This window comes from Trifolium pratense, linkage group LG7 (genome assembly GCF_020283565.1).
Source record: "Trifolium pratense cultivar HEN17-A07 linkage group LG7, ARS_RC_1.1, whole genome shotgun sequence".
Classification (NCBI taxonomy): Eukaryota; Viridiplantae; Streptophyta; class Magnoliopsida; order Fabales; family Fabaceae; genus Trifolium; species Trifolium pratense.
This window is the reverse complement of record NC_060065.1, coordinates 56,512,352-56,536,992: the sequence shown is the minus strand read 5'-3', so window position 1 is coordinate 56,536,992 and position 24,641 is coordinate 56,512,352. Positions and strand designations below refer to the sequence as shown.

The window sequence follows — 24,641 nt, the reverse complement described above, 5'->3', positions numbered from 1 at the left end:
TGTTCAATAAATCTATTAGGACCTCTACTAAAAATCAGAGAGTTAAGATAAAATAAACATAACTATGCTCACCATTATCTAATTGAATTGCCATTTCAGAAACATCAAATTATGGTGGATCAAAGTCCTTCTTATGGGTGCCTGGTTTCGAACCGAGAACCTCAAGATTGAAAATCAAATCCTCAACCAAGTGACCTCTCAGAAAACGGATCAAAGTCCTTCTGATCCTACATAAATATACTAATTTTAAACAATTATTAAACTAGTAGTAATTGTAGTAGCATTGTCTTATATAGAGTAGTTCCATTTAAACATGGTAACCGGTGAATGTAAATCCTCTGCCAATAATCTCACCACCACAAAACCATGCAAAACACTCAAGTCCAAACAATGCAGCATAGCAAACACTATCCATGTTAAGATCTTGCCTGTGCTTCATTATGTTCTTAGCATACTCCAATTCCTTCCAAAATGCATTGTATCGATGAGGAATACTACAATAAAAAAAAAGGCTTCAAGTTCAATACTCGATCAAACTTAATTGCAATATTCACAACAAAATGGAACAAGGGATTTTTTTTGTTCTTCCTATAGGCAAATGTTAGTAAGTAGTTTGTCAAGAGAATAGAAAATGTTAGTAGCAGAGATCGAACTTTAGACCTCCTGCATATATGGTAATGAGTGAGAAAGAGCGAACCTTGCAAGTCGAGTATAGAACAATTGTTTGGCCAATGAATGACACTTTTCAACCGTAGGTGGTTCTTGAATATAGTGTTTGTTTTGCTCCATCAACAACTTGTAATAGGAAGCTCCATGGTTTGCCGCTGCTGCGGATGCTTGAGTCATCTTTGATTGTAACTGAGGAATCTTTGATGCCATTGACTTTTTCCTATACAAAATTATCAAGAATATCAACAAAAATAAAACATCTATTCAACTCAAATCCCATAATTGTATTTTCCTAAAATTTTCATATACTAGACACATTGAAAGAAAAAAAAATTAATTAAACAAAAATGCTTATATTTATCATCAATTATAGGACATGTAATAGAATATTAGAATCAGATTAATAGATTTAGTATGATAAAATTTCTTTGTCAATTGATGCAAATCATATTTTATTTTACACACAAAGTTGGATGAAACATGTGGATTTTTGTGTTGGAGAAATCATATAGGTTACAAATTTTCAAAAATAAGAATTACTCAAAATTTGAGCAATATTAAACACAATGAGCCTTTGGAATTTAATGTACAAAGAAATGGATCCTCATCATCTAATCACAAATTCGATTTACATGAAACAATTGATTAACTATTAAATTACATTAAGAATGGAACACTAGATTTGTGTTAATGTACCTTAAAGTTGATGTCAGAAAAGCAATTTGCAAAAAATGGATGAATCGTTTCAACTCAATGCTAGACTTAGATTAACGTTTGTAACGCTTGTTTGTTTTGTCCACTGAGGATGGTAGTTAGGTAACAATTTACATGGATCATGGATGTGTTAAGAAAAAGTCACATGATGAATTTAAATGAAAATTAACTAAATAAACTGTTTTTTACATGTAGGAAGGACACTTGTTTTAATAATAAAACATGTTACGTTTGTTTGGAGTTGGCAAATGAATCATTCAAACAAAATATTAGATTTTCAATTTGCTATTTTATGATCGGAAAAAGAAATAATATAACTTGAGATTTATACAAGAATGTAAAATTATTCTGTTTATAAATTCTTATTGTCACCTTTGTACTATACATTTAGACTTTTTTTTTTCTTCTTAAAAAGTAGACATTTAAACTATTATTGTCAGATTAAAAGGTGATGGTTCTTAAAAAAAGGTACAAGGTGATGGGGTCTACCATTTAAAATAAAAAATCATTCAACTATTTGCTTAAATGAAATTATTAATCGCGATTTGAGCTAGCTCTACACTTAAAAGTTCGGATTCACAAAATTAACTTGATAATTTGAAAAGCGCTAACAAGGGCATTTGTTAAGAAAAGAAATACAATAATAATGTCTTGAAGATTTAGGGATCTAAATCATCGCGTGCAGATTCTCTCATGCGGCTTGTGGTAATCTCAATTGTTGCCCTCTCATCAAGACAACTTTTTAAATTTTCATTTTTCCCTTCATAAACACTCAACTGTAGGATTAGGCAAACGATAGATGGCAAAAGATATTGAACATGAGATGATCCATTTCCTTAACACGGTGTCAAACGTTGATTGGTCTAAGTTCTGGGTGTATTTGTCGAGTAGAGAGTAGATGATCAAGCTGTACAATACGGCACAGCTCCACTAGATCCATATTGTTACAGCAACGCCTGTCCTAGGATCGTCCTACAATTCGCTAACCACTCCATGTTCGTTAATTAGCAATTTGGTTCATTCAACTCTTTTTTAAACTCTTGCTCGCAACCAATCGTGCTTAAGTACAAACTACTACTAAGTAGAACCACAGCAAATTTGATAGCATGCGCAAGGAAAATGAAAAGTTGGCAGATACAATCATGTTTATCCTACATTGTTGCAACCTAAAACACTTATTACCTTTTACACAAAGATTAAAGGGTACAACAAAATAAGACTTTGAAACATGTCAGATAGAATTCCAACACAAAAATAATCAATGAAAAAATGACGGACTAGAAGTTTTAACTCCATCTCACAGAGATATATCTGTGCTAAAAATAACAAAAACTACATTTTTTTAATAAACTTCCCTAATGACAGAATATTGAACATCCTTTAGTATCTGTTGTAGGAGAGCTACAATCACATTTTTCATCTTCACTTGCAAGCCAAAACACAATTTTGAAACATTGACTGCACCTCCTCCTCTTTCAGAAGAAGATACAGTAATAGGAGAAAGAATATTAGGGTCGAAATGGAGGAGAACCGAACCGCGAAACAAAAAAGGTAAAAAAAAAATATCTTCTCCTACCCCAGAATTGGGAAACAGCCACTTCTGGATCTTTTAAAAGTTCTGAAGGGCACCTGTAATGTGAGTGAGAGTTAATGTAGCCTCCAACTTAGTGGTTGGTGGTAGGAAGGGAAAAAGAAGCCTTCTTCCACAAGCAAAATGCATGCATGTATGTCATCTTCAATCATCTCTCTCTCGCTCTCTTTTTATGCATAGTACATGTACAAGCTATTTGCAGCAGCACAAGCAATCGAATTTTCAGATGGATGCCATGCTAAGTGCAACAACTTTGTCGTGAAATCAAACGAATTCCCGTTTGCATCAACACCAGGGTTTTCTGCTCCTGTTTAAGAAATTTGAACTTGTAATATTCTATATAGTAAGAAACAAAAAAACATGATAAGGGTAAATGAAAGAAAGCTCACCCCGTCTTACAACTCGCGTTATACTATTTCCCAATGATCTAGACGGCCTTGAGGGGGTCGGAACTTGTCGCCTAACAGAATGCGCAAGTTAGTATAGATGTTGTCACAATTCCTAACTGAAAACTAAGCTTGAAGTTCAAGCTCTGAAAAAACTACCTCATTGGATTTTTACTGGCTTCCAAAGTTGTAGCTTCGGTACTTCCAGGAGCACAGCCAAAAACTCGGAATAAATTGCTGGCATCAAATGAAACAAAATAGTAACATGCATGATTATAAACAAATTCCAGCGACAATTGAACAATGGATTAAGTTTGTATCACACACCTGTAAGAACCAGTTGCTACTCGCAATCCGTCACCACTCAGACAACACTCGAACTTATCAAAGATTGAATCGTTTTCATACAAATCACAAAGCTGGCATGTTCAAACAAAAGCATAGTAAGTTATAACTTAATAAAGCAGAAGAAATAAATTTACGAATCATCATCGCTTATATAACCATAGGAACCTAACCTTTGGTCTAAGATACTCATGAACCTGGTAAGTTGCAACCGGACCTGAATCCATATTAATGTCCCATAACTGACAAATAAGTCAAGATGAGTGAAATGAGATGAAGTTCAAAGGAACAAAAAACACTAAATCAATAATAATAATAATAATAATAATAATAACAACAACAACAACAACAATAATAATAATAATAATAATAATAATAATAATAATAATAATAATAATAATTTAAATACAAGAATTATAAAGTATCCCCATAAAAAATAAGCACATCAACTTAGGGTTTTTAGCATATAGACTCCTCAACTTCAAATTTTGGCATGTTTAAAGTACCTTGAGTCCCTGACACGAATGACTAGGATATAAAGGGAGATATCAACCATAGTAGTCAAACATGATGGGTAAAAAGGAGTGCTTTTGGTGTAATATGTGACAGAAAAGTACTGCTAAAGCTTAAAAGGAAATTTTACGGCACAACTATAAAATTTACAGTATGGGATTAGACGGTAAAGAAACAAGTGAACTGGGCCACATAGATGAGGACATCATGACAGTGGGCTATACGTGATAAGAAGATTGACATTGAAATCATTAGTGAGAAAATCGGAGTAGCTTTTATTGCAGAAAAGATGGTAGAATCTTGTCTGTGGTTTGGAGTTGGACATGATCAGAGAAGACCCTTAGAAGCAACCATGAGGAGGATTCGTCGAACTGTGAATTCATTGATAAGGCACGGTTTGATCCATGCAGCCAACTTCATATAACGGGAAAAGGATAGGATACTATTATTATTATTATTGTATGTTAGTCAATCCATATTTAAAACTATTTAACTAAATATTTGTCAGACATTATGGTTAAAATATAAATTAATCTTTTTAGCAAAAATTAACTATTGGGGTGCTTTTCAAAGTTAAAATATTTTGATTGACAAAAAAGGGGATCCAAAGTCCAAAATTTTGTGAAAGCTTCAACAGGAGTGGATTTTGACATCATATAACTTCAAAGTTCAAACCTTTAAAGTCATGTAATCACGACTTAGTATGTATCGCCCATCCTTCCCAAACTTTATGTCAGATATGGAAGCAATAATCTCTGTGAAAAATGATCGGGATCCTGGGGCCTCCTGTTCCTCAAACCTGCACCAAAGGGCATTGCCTATTAGAGTCAAGAAAGTATATGAAAGTGCATAAATACATACAACATAAGCAACCATCTCAACATGTCAAAAATGTTTGTTGTATGGGAGGAGCAAGATACTTATTTGTTAGGAATCAACAAAATTACCACAGAAAAACATAAATAGAATTACAGAAGATGTGCTTACAGTTTGGCATGAGAATCACATAATGCTGATTGCCGCAAGTCAATTAGACGGATTGAACCCTTTGAGCTGCTATATGCCAACGTATTACAATGTGTAGGGTGGAATTCTGCTGATGTTATAACCTCTACAATGACAATATAAAGGGTCATGGCTCGACCAAGACAATACAAAAAGTAACAAGAACAATTTGGTGACAATGATAGCCCACAGCACTCAAACAGATAACAAGCCAGCCTTAAAATCCCATCCTATTGTTTACAAATCCCCCCACTGTCGCAAATACCTGACCAACCTACAACCCACCTGTTTTCTTCCCTTGATTGAACTTACAAAACCTGGAATATTACATGTTGATTCTAAAAGGATAGGGCCAGGTTGAATCACCAGCCTATAAGTCTAGGGTGGTTTGGCATATCAGAAGGTCAGGGTCATGAACATTGAGCACTCATCTGTCAGTCAACAAGTCTACAACTTGTAATAACTTCTTTAAAAATATGAACTAAATAGTTTTAGTGTTCTACCAACAGAGAAATTTCCACACCCCAGGTAACATTTTTCATCGAGCTTACCTGTCAGATCCTCCATGTTTGCAGGCTTTACATCAACAATATTAAAACTCTGATTGCTTATTTCCAGATTCCAAAGATTTATTCGCAAATCATCGGCTGATATGAAAGTTTCGCCATCGCTGCAAGGTATGAGCAACATAAGACCATCCAAATTTGATCAGTATCTATACAAATATTAAAGTAAAAAATAAGGAACGAACACTCATACTCGTCATTCATCAAGTAATACTCTAGATTCCAAAAAGAAAGTAACCAACTACTTATCTTTTTTAGAGCACCACCAAATTAAGGAAAATAAAAACTACAAAAGCAAGACTGACCCCAAATAGCCCTAAATTAGAATATGAATCTTCAGGGTTCTCAATTTTACCCAAAACTTACTAGGCTATAGCAAAATACAGTGTGCAATAAGAAAACTAAATCACCTGTTGTTTGAAATAGAATTGATATGATAGTCGTGTGCATGGGCGTAAACTCTACGACAACGAGCCACCAAGCTGGTTTCGTGGCTACTTACCTGTATATTTTACAACATGAGTTAGTACTGCCAAAATCTTGAACATACACCCGTTATGGTTTGAAAATGAAAGTACTTGAATCACTTTATATAGTTTCTTCTATTCTACAGCATCAGGAACAGATAACATGTTAAAATAAAATTTCATAACTCTAATATTTCTCTTTTCACTGATGGAAGAGATGTTATAATATATGCCATACTGTAGGAAATTTATCCCAGGAGAACAAATATAAGAAAAAAAGAATTACAAGAGGAAGGGATGAATACAACTACCACGGGTAATCTTAGTGATGGTATGCCTCCCGGTGGAAATGAGAAGTCGGAGCTTAGATAATTGAACGATCTATCTGAATCTGGAAATCCTCCATTTTCAAGGCTTGGCCTAGCACTAATTGAATTACTTGAACTAGCAGTACTGCCATTTCCCATTGATTTCGAAGGGTCGACATTCATCTCAGCAATTTTCTTGACCTTCTTTTCTTGAACCTGTTCGACTCTCAGATAAGGAAAAATTTGAAAAAGTGAACTAGAAGACAGAATGATGATATTATTCATACGAAAAAAATACAAATTGGAATGCAACCATATTCATTTTGTATAGAAGCATGAACAAACATTCAATGTGTTACATTCGATGTGTTCAGTATTAACCATGTAACATACTTATTCAAAGATAATTCTCCCCCAGGTTTTATTTCATAGCATGGCCTTCTTTCATATTTGTTTCTCCCCACATGTCAATGTACTTAACTATTAAGGCACCACATAACATGATAAAATTTTAGAAGTTGAAGTTAAACAGCAACAGATTTGTCAGCTAAGGTCCTTGAAACATTTCAGTGTTCAAAAAAGAAGTTGTGATATTATGCACTTAAAACAAAAAAGCCTACACAAGCATTCACCCTCAAAAGTCACTCTCTACATGCAAAGTTATCTGATTAACTGAACAATAGTTCAGTTAACCAGCGAGTCAAAATATGATAGGTAATCTGTGAAGGCCAAGCCCTGCAAGTAGAATCCAAATAGAAAGCAGCAATATGAGCCTTATAAGCAATTATACATATCTATAAACAGATATACTGTCAGAGCATGCGGAACACGGGATCAAACTTAATTCCACAGCACTAAGCATGGTACAAATGAGGATTTCTTTCATACCTTCCAAAATTTGATGGTTTTATCATTTGTCGAGAGAAGGAAAAGGGCACCATTAGCTATTTGGCACCATCTGATTTTGTTGATTTTCTCTTCTATCTCCAAACTCTTAAGGTAGTCAAACTGAAACAATGATTACATATTATAAATGTTGATATTCTACGGCATAGGATGTTCGTGCAACAGTACTGAAAAAATTATGATTACCTCAGGCTCGTGACTCTGAAACTCTGTTTTGTAACGGAATTCAGGATGCCTACCGAGAGAATAGTCCATCCTCTCTGAATCCCTTCTAGATTCGCCATGCTGCATGTATCAAAACATAAGTTTAGTTTCTTTTTACTAAAACAAAGCTTGCCTAAGCAAAAATCAGGCTTACATCTTTTGTATCTGTCCTCTCAAAGAGAACCACTCGACCACCACGATCACCAGTAGCAAGATGATCACCAGACTTGTCAAATTCGATAGCAGAAATTATGTCCACTGTAGAAAGACAATTGGGCAAATAATTAGGAAAGTTTCACATTATCCTGCAGCAAAACTATGTCAGATTTGTCAATGACTCTATCGCCAACTATCAGGACATTGATTAGTCAATCTCACTCCCACTTCCCATTGAAAGCACCTAATCCCGTATTATAAACGGTACCTTCATATATAACACACTCAATATCACAGTCATCACTTAATCTGATGATATTTCCACTTTCATATCCCTTTTTCTTATAATCATGTTATATATATACAATTATGAAGTATCCATCACTGTTTAGCAGTGACTAATCTCTATCAGGGAACCTATTGGAAACACAATATGGGTTCTCCCATCTCAATCCGGTTTCTCTCCATACTCAATATTCAGTGATCGATTGCTTAAGGTATCTGAGTCTCTTACCGCTGAAAACAACCACGTGTTGGTTTGTTTTGACAGAAAATGATTTTTCCTTTTTGGCACAGATAACGCCACACACCCATTCTATAACTATCATCTAAGTAGTTTCCATTCAAGTGACGCCACTACCGTCATTTCCGGAACCCCAACCCACCAAACTATGCCAAAACCTTGTACTTTTGCATTGTCGAAGGCACGAATAACAACAAACCCGACAGTCAACTTCAACACTACTCATCCAATCAAATCAAACTACATAACACGACATTAAGATCCAAAATTTCCTACTCAAACAAACTCACACATTGATTAACAAACTAAAGAATCCAATTACGAACAACATAACTAACAACAACAAAAGCAAAAACCAAAAACACCAAACAAGTCACAATAACTTAGCTTCACAGTCTCAAAATCCAATCTAGTAAATTCACAATGCAAAAAACAAAACATTCAACAAAAAAAACACTCGGTCAAACAAACCCACTACTTTCCCCCAAAACCAAACAACATCCACAATCAAACACCGATAATAGCAATGAACCCAAATCAAAAACAAACATTACTCAATAAAACAACATAGAACTAACAAAACACGATCTGAAACAGATCGAATCAAACCCTAATCCAAACACAAAAATTGGATCCGACAAAGTCACACAAACAAAAAAAACATGTCCCTTTTTCCCAACCCACCAAATACAACGTTGTTTAAAAATTACCTTCTTGAACCTCTTCACCAGCCGTACGTTCACCGAACACCTGAGAGAATTTCCAGTCAAGAGGAACCGGTGGACCCGCCGGAGCTGCAACAACCTCGGCACCGTTCATTTTAAAAACGAAATCAACGGTTCAGAGAAGATTTGAGTGAATCTACCAATCCAATAAGTGCATCAAAGATTGGTTTCTGGGTTTTCACAAGATCATAGGTTCAGAAAGACTCGTCTAAAAAAGACATAAAATTTCTTTTTTCTTCTCTTTGGGTTGTTCTCAGTTGAACCATTGGAGCACAAAAAAGAACAAAAAAATATTCTCTCTCTTACAATCTTCACTAATCTCTTTGTAATATTTTCTCTCTCTAGAAGGGTAAAATGGTAATTTAAATGACTTTCTTTTTTATGTTGGAGATGAAAAAACAGAAAATAAAACAAGAGACACAGTTCTGTGTTGAGTTCTCTCCACAAAACAATTGGTCTGTGTCTGGTTTTTTTTTTTCAATTTTTATATTTTATTACGTAGGTAAGAAAATATAATTAATTATCTGGTTTTTGATATTCTCATTTGTTTGTTACGCAAGTACGATGTTTGATTGGACTATGATTTTGAGTGGATGTTAATGACTGTGTGGTACAGCTTGGTGAGGTTAAGAATAATTTTAAAGAGGGTTAAAGTTTATTAATTAAGAATTTGTGGATGGATTAGATTTTCTTTATATAAAAAGTTCTTTTTGTTTGAAATGACTAGGATGTCCTTGTATTTATTTAGTATTTTTCTTTTAAGGGAAATATTGGAATTTAGATAAACAGTGCCTAGTCTAAATCTACTTGAGAAATAGTGAAAGTTTCTTTTGCTATTAAATGGGTTGTTTGACACATGAGAGAAATAAGTAAGATATTCACAAAGCTTTACATAACACCCAATATGATATTTTTTATCGGGCTTTTCAGATTAAATACAAAAAAAGTAATAATCAAATTATCTCATTCATCAATATTTAATCGGACGGACAGCTGAGATGCACAACAATGTAAAACTGTGTGTTTTTTCAACAGCATTAAATCCAAATCTCAATATATGACCACTTGAATCAGATTTTCTCACACAATTACTGATTGTTTCACTTTGTAAGACTGAGTTGAAATCTAAATCATATAATCTTAAATTAATGATTGAGTTCGGTTATAGTGTTATATTATGCAAAAATTTACGACAGTCAATCTCAATCCCTGGGATTAGACACGTTTTTTAGAGAAACAAATTGTATGAGCATCAAATAATGTTATCTCTGTGATTTAAAAAGAGAGTAAATCATCAAGCCGGTCTTTAATTCTTTAAGATACTTTTAAATATTTCATTGACTTGATTTTATGAATATTTTAAAAAAGTCTTCGATTCTCTTAAATTTTACTCATATTAATCCTTTCAAAAATATATTAGAGGATAAATTGAGAATATGTGGATAAATTTTTGGCCCAAATTGAAATATACGACCAATTTGACATTTTGATAAAGTCATATACCTTTTTGAAATATTTGTAAAGTTTTAAGCATATTTGAGAATGTTTTACATAGTTAGGACTAATTTAGTGATTTGCTCTTTAAAAGGTTGGCATGACATTTTTTTTTACCATGATATTAATTCGAAGGTTTTACTATCGTTAACGATGATTATCTATCGGGGAACCTGTGGAGCACATAAGGTGGGTTCTCCTCTTCCAATTGGATACTTTCCATACGCGCACGAGTCAGAAATCGAACTATGGTCACATGCTTAAGAGGACCAAGACACTTATCACTTTGAACGATTCATCGTCGGTTCTAGCCTGACAATTTTAATTCTATAGATTGAATTATTTTATTCTGATAATCTAACATGTTTTGGATTGGGACAATGCTAAACTTAATTTGCTCTTGGTGTCGCGCCGCCCCTAAGACAAGGGTCAAAGTTTTCAACAAGCACTCGTAATGTCCGACACAACATCAATAGTTTTTACACTGTGTTTGGATGTTCAAAGAAATAAGAAAGAGAGAAATAGTGAAGAGAGAGAGAGAGAGAGAGAGAGAGAGAGAGAGATAAGAGAGAAGTTGAGTGGAAATTCTATGTTGTTTGGATGAATAGAAATAGAGAAGAGGGTGGGTAGAAATATGGATAGAGAGAAATTAATAAAAATAAAAAAGACAAATTTATCCTTCATATTTAAAACTCAACAAAAATAAGAAGGACATTGTGGGAAACTGCATCTCTCCACTCCTTCAACTCACAAATCTCACCTGTTGAGAAAAGATTTCTTTTGGCATGGGACCCATCTAAAAAACTTATTTCTCTTCTTATTTCTCTCTTCATCCAAACCGAAGAAATACCTTATTTCTTTGCTATCTATCTCTTCTTTATTTCTCTCTCTCTCATAAATCTATCAAAACAAACACAGTGTTAGTGTTAATCAATGCACTAAATGTCATTGATTCCCTCCTTGTTGATGACGATCCCGCGACTTACGCTATCTCGTCAATAATTGTGGCTATGCGTTGGGACATATATATATATATATATATATATATATAGAGAGAGAGAGAGAGAGAGAGAGAGAGAGAGATGTTCATAACGAATGACTCGAGTAATGTTCCAATATTCTTTATAACCTCGCACTTCGCATATGTATTTATTTGATCGTCAAAATGCTTGCAAGTACGCCCCCCCACCCCCCAAATCAACAACCGTATGGACACGATGCGCTTGACATCGACCATACCCTTATATAAAAATATGTTTAATTAATATTTAATATTTTCAAGTGCGGTAATAGGGGTAAAATTGTAATAAAAATAATAATTTATAAGCTAATTAAATTAACTTATCACAATAAAGTATAAGTTAGTATAAATAAGCTATAAAGTCGTGAAAATTATATTATCAAATGTTTTTTTTCCTTCAATATTAACTTATAAGCTATGAATCTTAAGTTTAAAACTTGGTTTTATCGAACAGAGTCATTGTACTTTTTACTTTTATATCTAGTTCCGTCCATGTGAAACTCTGAAAACAAAAATCTGAAAGCTAGTAAGGGGTCTTGTTGTTTGGGACATATGTTAGGAGTAAAAAGGGAAACAATATATTACCGTCAAGAACATAAAATCATATGTAGGCAATGCACTTCCAAGTTTACCAATCTTCATTAAAAAAAAACTACTTAAAAATACGAGAAATCATAGCATTCAAGTTAGTTTTTTTTTAATAAAAAAAGTTAGTGTTTTTTATTTTTTAATATATCCTCTTTTGAAATTTTAAACATTAAATTACTTTCTTTTAAAATCAATATACCAAATTGTTCTATTTTTATTTTTTTGCTATTCATTTTCCTCAAACCAATTGACGGAATTTTGATGACATTGAAAAAGTAGCTTTTGCTCATTTCCACCAATTCATTTGGCGAAAATGTGATTCCTTACTTTTGTTAGAAAATAAAAAAGAAAAACAAATGTAAAATATCACATTTTCACCAAAAGAATTGGAGGAAATGTGTAAAACCTATTTTATTTTCTTTCGATTTTTATCAAAGTTCTGCCAGGTGGTTTGGAGAAAATGAATTGAAAAATAAAAAGTAGGACAATTTTATATATAGGTTTTAAAAAAGGATAGTTTGGTGGTGTTTAAAATTTCAAAAGAAGATATATTAAAAAAGAAAAACTTTCAAGTTGGTTAAAAAATTACAACCTTATTTCATAACATGCCTAAGTTAAAATCACCTAGCTCAAAAAAAACTCATACCGTCGTAAGTGATAAGCTTACCATAAAAAACACTGAGGGTGTCTTTGGTAAGTCCAATAAGCTAGCTTATAGCTTATTGGACTAGCTTATAAGCTTATTTGAAAAAAATAAAAGTGTTTGGTAAAAAGTTTTTCTCACGAGCTTATAGTTTTTTTTTAGATGCTATTTCAAGTAGCGTTTGAGCTTATAGCTTATAGCTTTTTACAGTTTTTTCCATTTTTAACCTTTAATTTAATTTTATTATTTTTTATAAAATAAAAAACTACCCACTAACAAAAACTACCCACTACATATAAATGTCCTTTTATGTCTTTTTATATTTATCAATCATTTAAAAAGCTAATTTTACCAAACACTTTAATTTCAATCAGCTAGCTTTTCAGCTATCAGCTATAAGCTAGCTTTTCAGCTATCAGCTATAAGCTAGCTTATAGCTTTATTTTACCAAACAGAGCCTGAAACTAACCCGCAATGATGGGTCGTTATATTATTTTTTTTAAATGACTCAACCTTGTTTTTTATTTCTAAAACATGGTAATTTATTTTCATTATTTCTAAACGATAATACTAAAATAATAAAATTTAGCATTAATAGATGTTTACTACTTTGTAATGCTAGCAAATTTTTATTTACTCCTTGTAAAAAAAGATGAATCACCCTTGTAATGTGAATATTTCATCATTTACCCCCCTTAATGACCACTTGGATTTGGAATCTTGATTTTTTGCTGACGTGACAACCCTATGCGACATTTGACGGGACAAAACAAGACAACAACTACAACAAAAAACGCAGATGAAAACACCTGGAATAGTAATTTTGTTATAATTCCCTTCATATTGATGTCAATTTCACTCAATGAATCATAGAGAATATGCAGAACGACGACTCACATAAGATAACGGTGAATTCAAAACGGTGGCTCACACAACAACAAGTGAGGGAAGATAGAGTGATGGTTGAAAGGTGGTTGACCGGTGGTTGAGCTATAGTTGAGCGGTGATTGAATAACAGCACATAGAAGACAAGAGAGATCATTGCTATGGATGAAGCATTTATATGGCACATGCATGGGGACGTGAAAAACAGAGAATGAAAAAGTGGAAAGTTGTTATGTTGTTAGTTCATCTATTAGAAAATGAATGAATAATCATTGATAATTGTTCTTTAGAAGATGAAGATGAAGATTATTAAGAAGGGTGAGGAACACATTTTTTAATTTTTTTTTATCTATGTAATATATTAAATTAATAAAAAAAATTAAAAGTCACGTAAGCACGCCACATCATCAATTTTGTCCAGTCAAGTGTCACCTTGTCCAATAAGGGGTTAAAATGAGAGAATCTTCATATTATAGGGGAGAATCGCAATATATATATATATATATATATATATATATATATATATATATATATATATATATATATATATATATATATATATATATATATATATATATATATATATATATATATATATCAAGGTTCAATTCAACAATTAATTCTCTCAGCCGCCAGAGACAAACTTTTACAACCCTAATTCAACAATTAATTTTACCAAATTCATCGAATTCAATGAACTAAACTAGTTTGTTAAGATCCCAAATTTGAATCCGAGTGAACATATTCAACCGAGCAACATCAACATATTCAATTGAGTTAGACCTTTCGATAACAATTACATCAAAAACCCACATAGAGATATTCTAAATGGTATTCCCATGAAAAATGTCTAACCTACTCCCTCTAGTCTCATATATAAACAACTTTCCACTTTTTAGATTCATTCAATAATTGATGTATGTAGACCAAAAAATGATCAGATACATCAATTATTCAATGAATCTAAAAAATAAAAAATTGCTTATATATGAGACTAGAGGAGTAATAATATCGGCACCATTAAATTATTTCAAATCTTTTTTAAAATGCATTATTAGCATGTAATGGTTGCTATAAGAATTGTAAGGGTTGAGTACCCCATTGTACTCCTTATAATTCAATTTTTGCTTATAAAAAAAAAAACCTATATCATAGTAATTCATTGAACTTAATTATAGTAATAATTTATGTTGACATATGACTCATTACTCAACTTTTCCTAATACTTTGCGTAAAAAAAAAAACAAAAACTTTTCCTAATACTAATTGTTGAACTTAAATACGAATTAGAACGTAAGTGGAATATTCCTATAAACAATGGAAGTGGATTTCATATGAGGAGCAACTACACTAACAAATTCCCCTCGAATATTCGTTTTTTTCTTGCAATCTCATCCCTTAATTACTTGACCAAACTAAAGTTAATCACATCCAACGGTTGTAATTCATTTTTATTAAGAATCAAAACCAGAAATTGTAATATTCCCATTAAAATTGGAATCAAAATATTTGTTGTTTTTATGGCTTCACTTCACGTTCACGCCTTATATCATTCACTATAAATACCTTTCATTCTTAAGAGTAACCACAAGCCACAAAAATATAATTTTGAGAACAGTTTCAAATACCCAATTGGAATCAAATTCTTGGGAATTTGTTCTTTTTTGTTTATCTTTAAAATTTCTTTGTCACCATTATGGCAAATACTATAGTGGTTTTTGATTTCGACAAAACCATTGTCGAATGTGACAGTGATAACTGGGTTGTTGATGAGTTGGGTTTCAATGGTTTGTTCAATGAACTATTTCCCACTATGCCATGGAACAATCTCATGGTAAACTTTTGATTTGTTCCAAGATTTGTGTTTTTTGCTCTGTTTTTTTCTATGTTCTGTTTTATGCTCTGTTTTTTCAATATATATTTTTTGTTCCTCTAATATGCATTGTTTTTATATGACATAAATATAACATTTTTTTGTTTTATTTTTGATTTATAGGATAGGATGATGATGGAGCTTCATTCTCATGGAAAAACCATTGAAGATATTGTGCAAGTTTTGAAGAGGATTCCTATAAACCCTAGAATAATCCCTTCCATTAAAGCAGCATATGCTTTAGGGTATTTATTTATATTATATATCTATACTTATTTATTATTATTTTTTTTTTTCCTTTTTTAGGTTTCTTTAAAAAAATCTTATTGAAAAAAAAAATCCAAGTTTAAATGACACACACTGTTGGTGTAAATTATTTTTACACTACAACCAATAAGAATGATTCAACGTTTCATGTCATATTAAGAAAGTGAGGTGACGTTGCAAAAACATAGTTGTGACTTGTGATTAGTTGATGATGTAAAATTATTTTACACGGTCAACGCATATTCCTTTTTCTCAAAAAAATATTATAGTATTTAAATTAAAAACAAAGGAGGAAAATTTATATGGTTACATTCTGTAACTTTTTTTTTTCAGGTGTGATTTGAGGGTTGTAAGTGATGCAAACAATCTTTTCATTGATACAATTCTTGAGCATTTTGGAATTAGGGAATGTTTCTCTGAGATTAACACTAATCCAGGATATGTTGATGAGGAAGGAAGGTTGAGAATTTTGCCTTACCATGATCTCAATAAGCCTCCTCACAAATGTAATTTGTGCCCTGCAAACATGTGCAAGGTGTGTATCCAATATATATCTAATTTTATCCTAATATTTGTAAAAGGTTTTTGCTATTTTTTATCAGCTTTTTTTTTAAAAAAAAATTATCACTATGTGGTATTAAATTAAATAATATAAATTAATTTTATTTTTCTTTTATATAAATTAATTTACTTTTAATATATTTAGTAAAAAAAAAAATTTACTTTTAATATCTCTTGTAAAATAAATACTAGTAATAAAAAATTTATTTATTTTATTACAAGAGAATCCGAAAATCTTTCATTTCTTTGTACAAAAAAAAATATGCCATTTCTTTTAGAAAATTGAGAGGATATCAAGTTTTTTTTTTAAAAAAAAAACTTGAAACACTATCAAGTATATTAACTTAGATCCAAAACTTAGTGAGGAAAATATTACAAAAGATTTTCATCCGCTTTGATGATCATCCACTCTAAAAGTAGTAATTTATTTTTGTACACAATACTAATATAGTAAATTATTTGGTATTATTGTTATATAAGATAATTCATCAATCAAACTAAAAAATGACTTATTTTGTAGAGTAATTTAGAAGATTTCTATATATATAATGTTCTATGCCAAGTTCTTATTCTAAATCATATAATTTCAGGGTCTAATCATAAATAGAATCCAAGACTCTCTATCATGTGAGGAGAATAAAAGATTTATCTATCTTGGTGATGGTAGTGGAGATTATTGTCCAAGCTTAAGGCTTAAAGAAAAAGATTTTGTGATGCCAAGGAAGAATTTTCCTGTGTGGGACTTAATTTGCAAAGATCCTTCACTTGTTAAAGCTAAAATTTATGAATGGAGTGATGGTGAAGAACAAGAAAGGGTTTTGCATCAATTAATCAACAAAATTTCATTGGAAGAAAATGTTCAATGCATTTCAACTGAATTTAAGATGCAGATTCCATCATTCAAGGCTCATGAGGCTTTACCTAAAGCTCTATCTATTAAGATATAATAAGCTAGTTTAATATGTACTATTTACAAATAGCTTAAGTATTTTTATTTTCTGCGAAAAAAAAGTTTTCGTTTTTTGTTTTTTAATTTTCTTACTTGCTTTATTTTGGAATTGACCTTTCCTATAATTTGGAATTGGTGTAAGTCAAATTTTATTTTAAAATTATATACAAACTTTAGTTGATCTCAAAATCTCTTTAGAAGCTTTGTCTTTAAGCATTTTTTTTTTAATCATGCTATGTCTTTAAGCTATGTATATGTGTTTATTTTTTACTCTATTTCTCTTATATGAATGATCAAAATGTTTTTTTTTTTTGGTAGGATATGATCTAAATTTTATTAATTTGTTTGGAGAATGAGTGATTTTTTAGCACTAGCCGAAATCAAACCTTACACCTCCTTCATACAACATCCCAAGCTTATATGATCACATGTTGGGCTAAGACCACGTGCTCGTGTCTATTTTTAATGTATCAATGTCGAGACCGCACATTAATGGTTGCGGCTCAATGCTGGGGGATATTCTCTACACTCCGACCTCTCATTTTACGCAAATATTTACTTAAATGTTTGTAGCTACACCCTTCTTTACAACAATTGTTCAGACACGATATTTCATCAACCGAAAACTTTCTAATAAAGTAAGATCAACATGTGAATAGAAAACAATGAATATCCATCTAAGGTATCAATTAATATTCTCAAATTTAAGGATTAATAACGTGAAACAATAAAATCATATAATAAACCAATTTAGTACAAAAAATTAAGATAAAGCATAATCGGTATAACTTTACCATTCCGAGAAATAAAATCCAAAGAATTTTGTCCAAATGAGTAGTTTCTTCGTTATAACAAATATGTGGTTTCATTATTTTTACTTAAAAAATCAATTTCTTTAGACTCTTTTCTTTGCCAATTATTATAGTATTGCTTACAAAATAGATGAAATAATTTAGTAGATAATGTTTTCTCTATGCCTTTTGTCTTTTACTTGTTGCATTCTTGCATTGCATCATTCATTATCTCTATCCATTTGCTTTCTAGCTCGTCATCTTTCATATTACGCAACTGCTAAGAATCACTATTTTCTGAGAGTAATAGTAATAAACTAGAATCTCCGTATCTTCTTGTTGTGGCAAGTGTGAGTTAAAGTTATACATTGCTTAAAAAAGTGAAGGTTAAACACTTTATAAATAAAAAGAATCAAAAGACCCATAAACCTAACACCTTAAGGGTGTGTTTGGTTTGAGTGAAAGAAATTGGGAAGAGAGAAAAACACGGATTTCAATAGATGTATTTGGACTAGAGAAAAACACGGATTCCAATGGATGTAAACACGAATTCCGTGTTTTTCTCCCTTCCCATTTTCTTTCTCTTAAACCAAACACATCCTAAGGTTTTGGATTAAAGTATGGTGTCAAACACTCTTGGATTAAAGTATAGTGTTCAACACTCTTGTAGAGTTGTTCTTGAACTCAATGTGGATGATTCTCCGGCTGCCCCCTCGTGACCCAACCACTAGAACATGCCTTAAAAAAATGAGATTGCATGGTTTAAAGATAGTTAGCTAAACGCGCATTTGGGGTATCAACCGATAAATTCCTAGATTTTTGGTGCATGGGGAAGGGAGATGAAGTGGACAGGGCGTAAGAATTAACAATTAGAGATCGATATATTATATGAAATTAGAATACACTTACTTGAATTGACAATCATGTTTACCGGAATAGCCGATATCGGAATCACCGATATCATATATTAGACAAGATCTTCCTTTGCCTATCACTTGCTCCGGTCTTTGAGGTATTTGATGGAAAAAACCACAAATGAGTTTACTGTGTTTGTACGTGACGGCAAAGGGGACCTAGCCAATCTTATATAAGATCACAACCCTAGTACCACCCATCATGGACTCTAGAGTTGAGCCTACACTTTGTTTCTACACAAATCAGAATTAGTGTTCAAGGCCCATTATTCTTGATCACAATTATCGGGCTTAAGCATCATCAAATGGATCACAATAACATCAACCTGTTTTATTAAAACCAAAATCCACAATTGATTGCAGCCCACAAAATATTAGAAAATATTCTAACACATGTACAATGCGAAAACTATCGCGAAAGCTAGTCCCCCTAACACTAAGAAGAAGCTACTACAAAGTCTTTTGGAGAAGATCAATTTCCTAAGAAAATTTGTAACCAATTCGGCTAGCAAGATGAAAGCTTTTTCACCCTTGCTCATGCTGAAGGAATTAGAAGAAATGGTGTAGGGAGTTGATCAAATAAAAGAAGCTTTGTCGAATTCATCAATGTTCATGCAACCAATGTTAGGTAAATCACTCAAGTCGTTCATCCGAGGGCAAAGATAAATTATATTAAAGTTGAAAATAAGTACAAGAAGTACTCTACCCATAGATAAAACATAAGTACATGTAGTACTCATCCAACCCAACTACACAAAAATACAAAGAAAAACCCAACAAGAACGTCCAAACCAACATCCTTCCAAAACTTATCTAGTTAAACAATCCAAAGGATTAACACACAATTCGTAGAATAAGCAAGGTGAGTTAATCTTTATTGCTAACAACCAATTTCAAGACACAAATTGGATATTTCTACAAAAAATGTCTAACTCATTTAATTCTTTAGCACAAAAAATCCTATCATTCCGAGATCGCTAAACCTCCCAAACCACCACATGCCAAACTAGGAGCACTCCTTTGAGACCATGCTTTCCCTCCCGACACACCGATATGTGTTGGTTTCACATATTGGACCTCCGGTGAAGAAGAACAAACCAAACATGTGAAATTCAATATCGAAGGACTTGAGGTTTTGAGAGGGTGATGGAAGGTATAAAACTTTGGAAAAGTATATCGAAAATACTAACTCAAGAATGAATCAATGTTGTCTTTAGTTATAAAAATATAACGCCACATATTCGACACATCCTCGTTTGTTGGATTAAGATTAGACGATTTAAATTTTAAGCTCGACAATTTTTTAAAAACAAATTAATAATTGAATAGAATCACCGCAAGAAAATCTTCATTTACAAACTTAATTTAAAATTATTTATTGGTGGCATTTTTACCTCAATAAATTATTGGCGGAAAAAACTGCCACAAATTAATAAAATCTACAAGTAATTTTATCAGAAAAAAAATAAAACATATTGGCGGAATATTCCGCCATAAACTTAAAAGACAAAATTGGGCAACACTTATTGGCGGAAAAAATCTGCCTGGAATTCAAAATTGTAACGGCCAACACTTTTTGGCGGAATAAATCCGCCAGTAACTTGGCACGCTTCAGGCAAAAATTTTGTGGCATATAATTCCGCCAATAATTATGTCGGCTCAAAGAAAAACAACTGTCTTATTATTTATTGGCGGAAAAATTCCAACAATAAGTGTGTCCGAAACAACAACGACTATCTTCTTTCCTATATAAATTACTTCATTTTTTTTCCCTCCATTTTATAAGACCTCAAAATAAAACTTTAGACCTCTAATTATGTTGGGCCGCCCATCCAATCAACACTAGCATATTCCATGGAATCCAAAGGTTACAAATATTAAATATCTTCCTTATTATGTGCAAAGCTTACACTTTATTTGGCTATAAATATTAAATACCCTCTGTTGGTCCTTGCATCTCCTTCACATTCACATAGATACACAATCATCTCAAAATTAGCTTTTGCTCATCTATAATGGCTGGTGTTATAGTGATTTTTGACTTTGACTCAACAATCATTGAATGTGACAGTGATAATTGGGTTCTTGATGAGTTTGGCTTAACCGAAAAATTCTATCAACTTCTTCCTAACATGCTTTGGAATCCTCTCATGGTTTTCTTTACTTTCCTTACTTTTCTTTCTTCTAATACAATGTTGTTCTATCTCTTAAAAAAAATTCAAGTTATGGAAATAATTTTTTTGTCCTAATTTTTTGTAGGACAAGATGATGAATGAACTTCATTCACAAGGAAAAAAAATTGAAGAAATAGTAGAAGTTCTTAATAGGACTCCAATTCATCCACGCATTATCCCTGCCATTGAAGCTGCTTATTCCCTTGGGTATAACTCTTTTTCTCTTATCACTTTTTTTTTTTTATTGCATATACAATGTGCTTGGTATGAGAAATTAAGGTCAATAAAATAGAAGAGAATAAGTTGATAATTTTTTGAAAATTTTGGAGAAGAGAAAAATTTACTATTAACGGTGACATCAAGTGTCGGTCAAAAGAAAAAACGGTGACATTTAGTACAATTTTTAAATTGTCTGAAATAAAATTTGAACTCTGACCATTATATATCGAGGTTGCAAAATCAAATTATTACCGACACTTTATGAAGATTTAATTAATTATAATGTTTATTCACTTTTTAATATATAATTTTGTTTCCTTGATGCTAATGCCTAATTAAGATTAAATATTTGTATGCAGGTGTGAGCTAAGGATTGTGAGTGATGCAAATAGTTTCTTTATTGAAACAATTTTGAAGCATCATGGGGTGCTGAATTGTTTCTCAAAAATCACTGCAAACCCAAGTTATGTTAATGAAGAAGGGAGGCTCATAATTTGTCCCTACCATGATTATCTAAAATCTTCTCATGGATGTAACCTTTGTCCACCAAATATGTGCAAGGCAATACCTCCTAAATATATTTATCAATGACTAAATATATAGTTATATTCATATTTAATTATCCATAAGTAACTATGCAAAACTCCATTTAGTAAGTGAAAACATTTTAAATTTTCATTTTTTTTAAAAAAAATTATGTTTGTTTTTACATGTTAATTAACAAAGAGATAATATTGCCTCTTGAAGTGAACTTTTAAAACAATAAAAATAATATTAAAAAAAATGTTTTCATTATTTCCACATGTATATCTTATAACTAACATTTCATTTTCTCTTCATTATAATGGTTGACTTCAAGACTAAAATGAGCTTTTCATTCTTACATTTTTTTGGTAATAACCTTTCATTTTTACTTTAATATCTAATTTGATGATATTTGAATATTTGAAAAATTATTGTGATGTGTATGTTTATGGTATATGATTTAATATTAACATGGCTAAAGTTTTCGAGAATATGTCATAGTCAAAAGAATTCTTCTGACTACATAAAAGGCAAAACCATGTTTCATGAAATATAGAGCTTTTTTTTTTTTTTTGACACACATGAAACATAGAGCTATAATATACTATAATTATTAATTGTATCACTATCATATATATGAATTAATATGAAGTACTTAAAAAACCCATCCTTTTGAAACTTCTTTTATTACTATAATTGACACATAATTCTCCCCCTCGAATGACATATGCAGGGATTGGTGATGGAAAGGTTACAAAATTCACTTGAGGATGAAGGAAAGAAGAAAATTATTTACTTAGGAGATGGAAATGCAGATTTTTGTCCTAGTTTAAAGCTCAAAGAGAGTGATTATTTGATGCCTAGAATGAACTTTGCATTAAGTGATTTAGTATCTAAAAATTCTAATGACATAAAGGCAAATGTACATGATTGGATGGATGGGGAAGAGCTTGAAAATGTTCTACTTCATATCATCAACAAAGCTAATAACATTGGTAAAGAAAACAACATTGTTGGTCCAAAAATAATCTCAAATGATTGCAAATTGGGGACAGTTTCAATTGATGCTCATAAGATTTTCCCCGAAGCCATCGCAGTTCCTCTTTGATTAGTAACCAAAAATTGTATCTGGCTCCCCTGTAGTCGGATTACAAGTATTATGAACATCAGTGTCTTTGTTTCGAATAAGTTTGGACGGTCTATATTGAATATTAGTATTTCAATTTATTAAATGAAAAATTATGTGATTGGGATATTGTTGGTGTTTGTTTATCTATTGAAGTGTTTTAATATACTAGTTCTCTTATCTTTGAGTTTCCAATATTTCATCCAAAAAGGAAATAAATTACCAAGAATAGAACTTATATTACTATATTGATGATTGTGATTTATAGATTTCAGCCATTGAATAAATAATGTTTGGTTAATTATTAATTGTTGGAATTAGTTTTTGAGTGTGCAATTTGCAATGCAATGTATAAATGTTGATTTTTTTTTTTTGACAAATATAATGTTGAATTTTAATAACTCAATATATCTTAATATGTGTAAACTTAAATATGTTCTCAATTTTAAAATCTCATAGAGCTAGTCTAATTACAAATTTTTATTTTTTTTACAAAAGCAAACTTAATATATTTCATTAATAAAAAATTTATAATTTGTACCAAAAAATAATAATTTATAACTACAAGAATGAATCGACTAAAAATACAACGGCTAGACATGGAAAAGACCATTTAATATATATATATATATATATATATATATATATATATATATATATAGATCATCCATGCAAAAAAATTCACAGATCTATGATTATTTGATATGTTATTGAGATCCCAAAATTAACGGTATTCTATATTATATAAGTTTTTAATTTAATGGTGAATTTTATAAAACATTTATTCGTGAAAACGTTATTAAGTGTTGTAACTAACATTTCTCAAATATTATACCGATATAATTATTTCAAAAAGTAAAAATGTTACTCTCAATTTTTAATGGATTTTACCGAGCACTAAAATTCAGTGACCTTCAATCCTAACTAATCATAACCTTACGTAAGGGTTTTTATAAGTTCTGTTGGACTCCACACTTTGGTCCGACAAACGAAAAACAAATTAATAAATCTCTAATTTGGATTAGTTTAGTTGAGCTTCCGTGGGAATAATCATCAACATGTGAGTTGAGTCTTAGCAAGATGTCGATTGTAGACAATGTTAGTTTCACAAGCAAATACAAGATGTCGATTGTAGACAATGTTATTCATGATATGAAAATACTTGCCAAATGTAATATGTGTCTATCAAATACTGATATTTTTTTTTACCATGATACTGATATGAAATTTCCACCGCCGTTAGCGATGATTAATCTTCGTCGGGAAATCATGTGGGCCAGAAATAGCATGATATTGGTACGAAGTTCCCAACCGAATTTTCTCCATACGTATGAGTCAGAAATCGAACCTCTGACCACATGCTTAAGGGGACCAAAATCTTTACCACTTACACCAATTTATTGTTGGTCACCTGTCCAAATGCGATAGTTATTGTGGGACAGACAAATTAACTACTAAGGTAATATTTTTTGTTAAGATGTCCAAGTTATAGAAATAGGTTTATTTTTCTTAAATACAGCTTAGTTGGTACCT

At 31.5% G+C, this 24,641-nt stretch overlaps 4 protein-coding genes across 5 annotated transcripts; 2 read left to right on the top strand and 2 right to left on the bottom strand.

Annotated features, from left to right (window-relative positions):
• Window positions 1–307: 307 nt before the first annotated feature.
• LOC123894158 lies at window positions 308–879 on the bottom strand. Its single transcript, XM_045944066.1, has 2 exons — window positions 698–879; window positions 308–494 (listed from the first exon to the last, which is right to left on the bottom strand). The coding sequence occupies exons 1-2, from the start codon at window positions 877–879 to the stop codon at window positions 308–310; spliced, it is 369 nt and encodes a 122-aa protein (XP_045800022.1).
• Window positions 880–2,461: 1,582 nt separating this feature from the next.
• On the bottom strand, window positions 2,462–9,550 carry LOC123894157 (serine/threonine protein phosphatase 2A 55 kDa regulatory subunit B beta isoform-like). Of its 2 annotated transcripts, none has more exons than XM_045944064.1 (14): window positions 9,064–9,550; window positions 7,829–7,932; window positions 7,657–7,755; window positions 7,453–7,572; window positions 6,565–6,780; window positions 6,200–6,291; window positions 5,775–5,893; window positions 5,206–5,329; window positions 4,894–5,017; window positions 3,879–3,947; window positions 3,688–3,779; window positions 3,520–3,597; window positions 3,364–3,434; window positions 2,462–3,281 (listed from the first exon to the last, which is right to left on the bottom strand). In XM_045944064.1, exons 1-14 carry the CDS (start codon window positions 9,170–9,172, stop codon window positions 3,145–3,147), a joined length of 1,554 nt encoding a protein of 517 aa, XP_045800020.1. In that variant the 5' UTR covers window positions 9,173–9,550; the 3' UTR covers window positions 2,462–3,144. The 2 variants fall into 2 exon arrangements, with proteins under 2 accessions (XP_045800020.1, XP_045800021.1); XM_045944065.1 differs by having other exon boundaries at window positions 6,568–6,780; window positions 9,064–9,538.
• Window positions 9,551–15,286: 5,736 nt separating this feature from the next.
• Window positions 15,287–17,540, top strand: LOC123894156 (inorganic pyrophosphatase 2-like). The gene is made up of 4 exons (XM_045944063.1): window positions 15,287–15,543; window positions 15,706–15,827; window positions 16,183–16,384; window positions 17,001–17,540. Exons 1-4 carry the CDS (start codon window positions 15,406–15,408, stop codon window positions 17,355–17,357), a joined length of 819 nt encoding a protein of 272 aa, XP_045800019.1. The 5' UTR covers window positions 15,287–15,405; the 3' UTR covers window positions 17,358–17,540.
• Window positions 17,541–21,004: 3,464 nt separating this feature from the next.
• Window positions 21,005–23,235, top strand: LOC123894155 (inorganic pyrophosphatase 2-like). Its single transcript, XM_045944062.1, has 4 exons — window positions 21,005–21,217; window positions 21,324–21,445; window positions 21,817–22,018; window positions 22,716–23,235. Exons 1-4 carry the CDS (start codon window positions 21,080–21,082, stop codon window positions 23,088–23,090), a joined length of 837 nt encoding a protein of 278 aa, XP_045800018.1. The 5' UTR covers window positions 21,005–21,079; the 3' UTR covers window positions 23,091–23,235.
• The last annotated feature ends 1,406 nt before the right edge of the window (window positions 23,236–24,641 follow it).

Excerpts from the sequence above, each read along its gene's own strand:
- LOC123894158 (XM_045944066.1), bottom strand. The coding sequence starts at position 879 with ATGGCATCAAAGATTCCTCAGTTACAATCAAAGATGACTCAAGCATCC. Across the intron at positions 495-697 it reads TTCTATACTCGACTTGCAAG|TATTCCTCATCGATACAATG; the intron begins GTTCGCTCTTTC and ends TTTTTATTGTAG.
- LOC123894157 (XM_045944064.1), bottom strand. The coding sequence starts at position 9,172 with ATGAACGGTGCCGAGGTTGTTGCAGCTCCGGCGGGTCCACCGGTTCCT. Across the intron at positions 5,330-5,774 it reads AAACATGGAGGATCTGACAG|AGGTTATAACATCAGCAGAA; the intron begins GTAAGCTCGATG and ends TTGTCATTGTAG. Across the intron at positions 3,282-3,363 it reads AACGCGAGTTGTAAGACGGG|GAGCAGAAAACCCTGGTGTT; the intron begins GTGAGCTTTCTT and ends TTTCTTAAACAG.
- LOC123894156 (XM_045944063.1), top strand. The coding sequence starts at position 15,406 with ATGGCAAATACTATAGTGGTTTTTGATTTCGACAAAACCATTGTCGAA. Across the intron at positions 15,544-15,705 it reads TGCCATGGAACAATCTCATG|GATAGGATGATGATGGAGCT; the intron begins GTAAACTTTTGA and ends TTTGATTTATAG. Across the intron at positions 15,828-16,182 it reads AAAGCAGCATATGCTTTAGG|GTGTGATTTGAGGGTTGTAA; the intron begins GTATTTATTTAT and ends TTTTTTTTTCAG.
- LOC123894155 (XM_045944062.1), top strand. The coding sequence starts at position 21,080 with ATGGCTGGTGTTATAGTGATTTTTGACTTTGACTCAACAATCATTGAA. Across the intron at positions 21,218-21,323 it reads TGCTTTGGAATCCTCTCATG|GACAAGATGATGAATGAACT; the intron begins GTTTTCTTTACT and ends AATTTTTTGTAG. Across the intron at positions 22,019-22,715 it reads GTCCACCAAATATGTGCAAG|GGATTGGTGATGGAAAGGTT; the intron begins GCAATACCTCCT and ends TGACATATGCAG.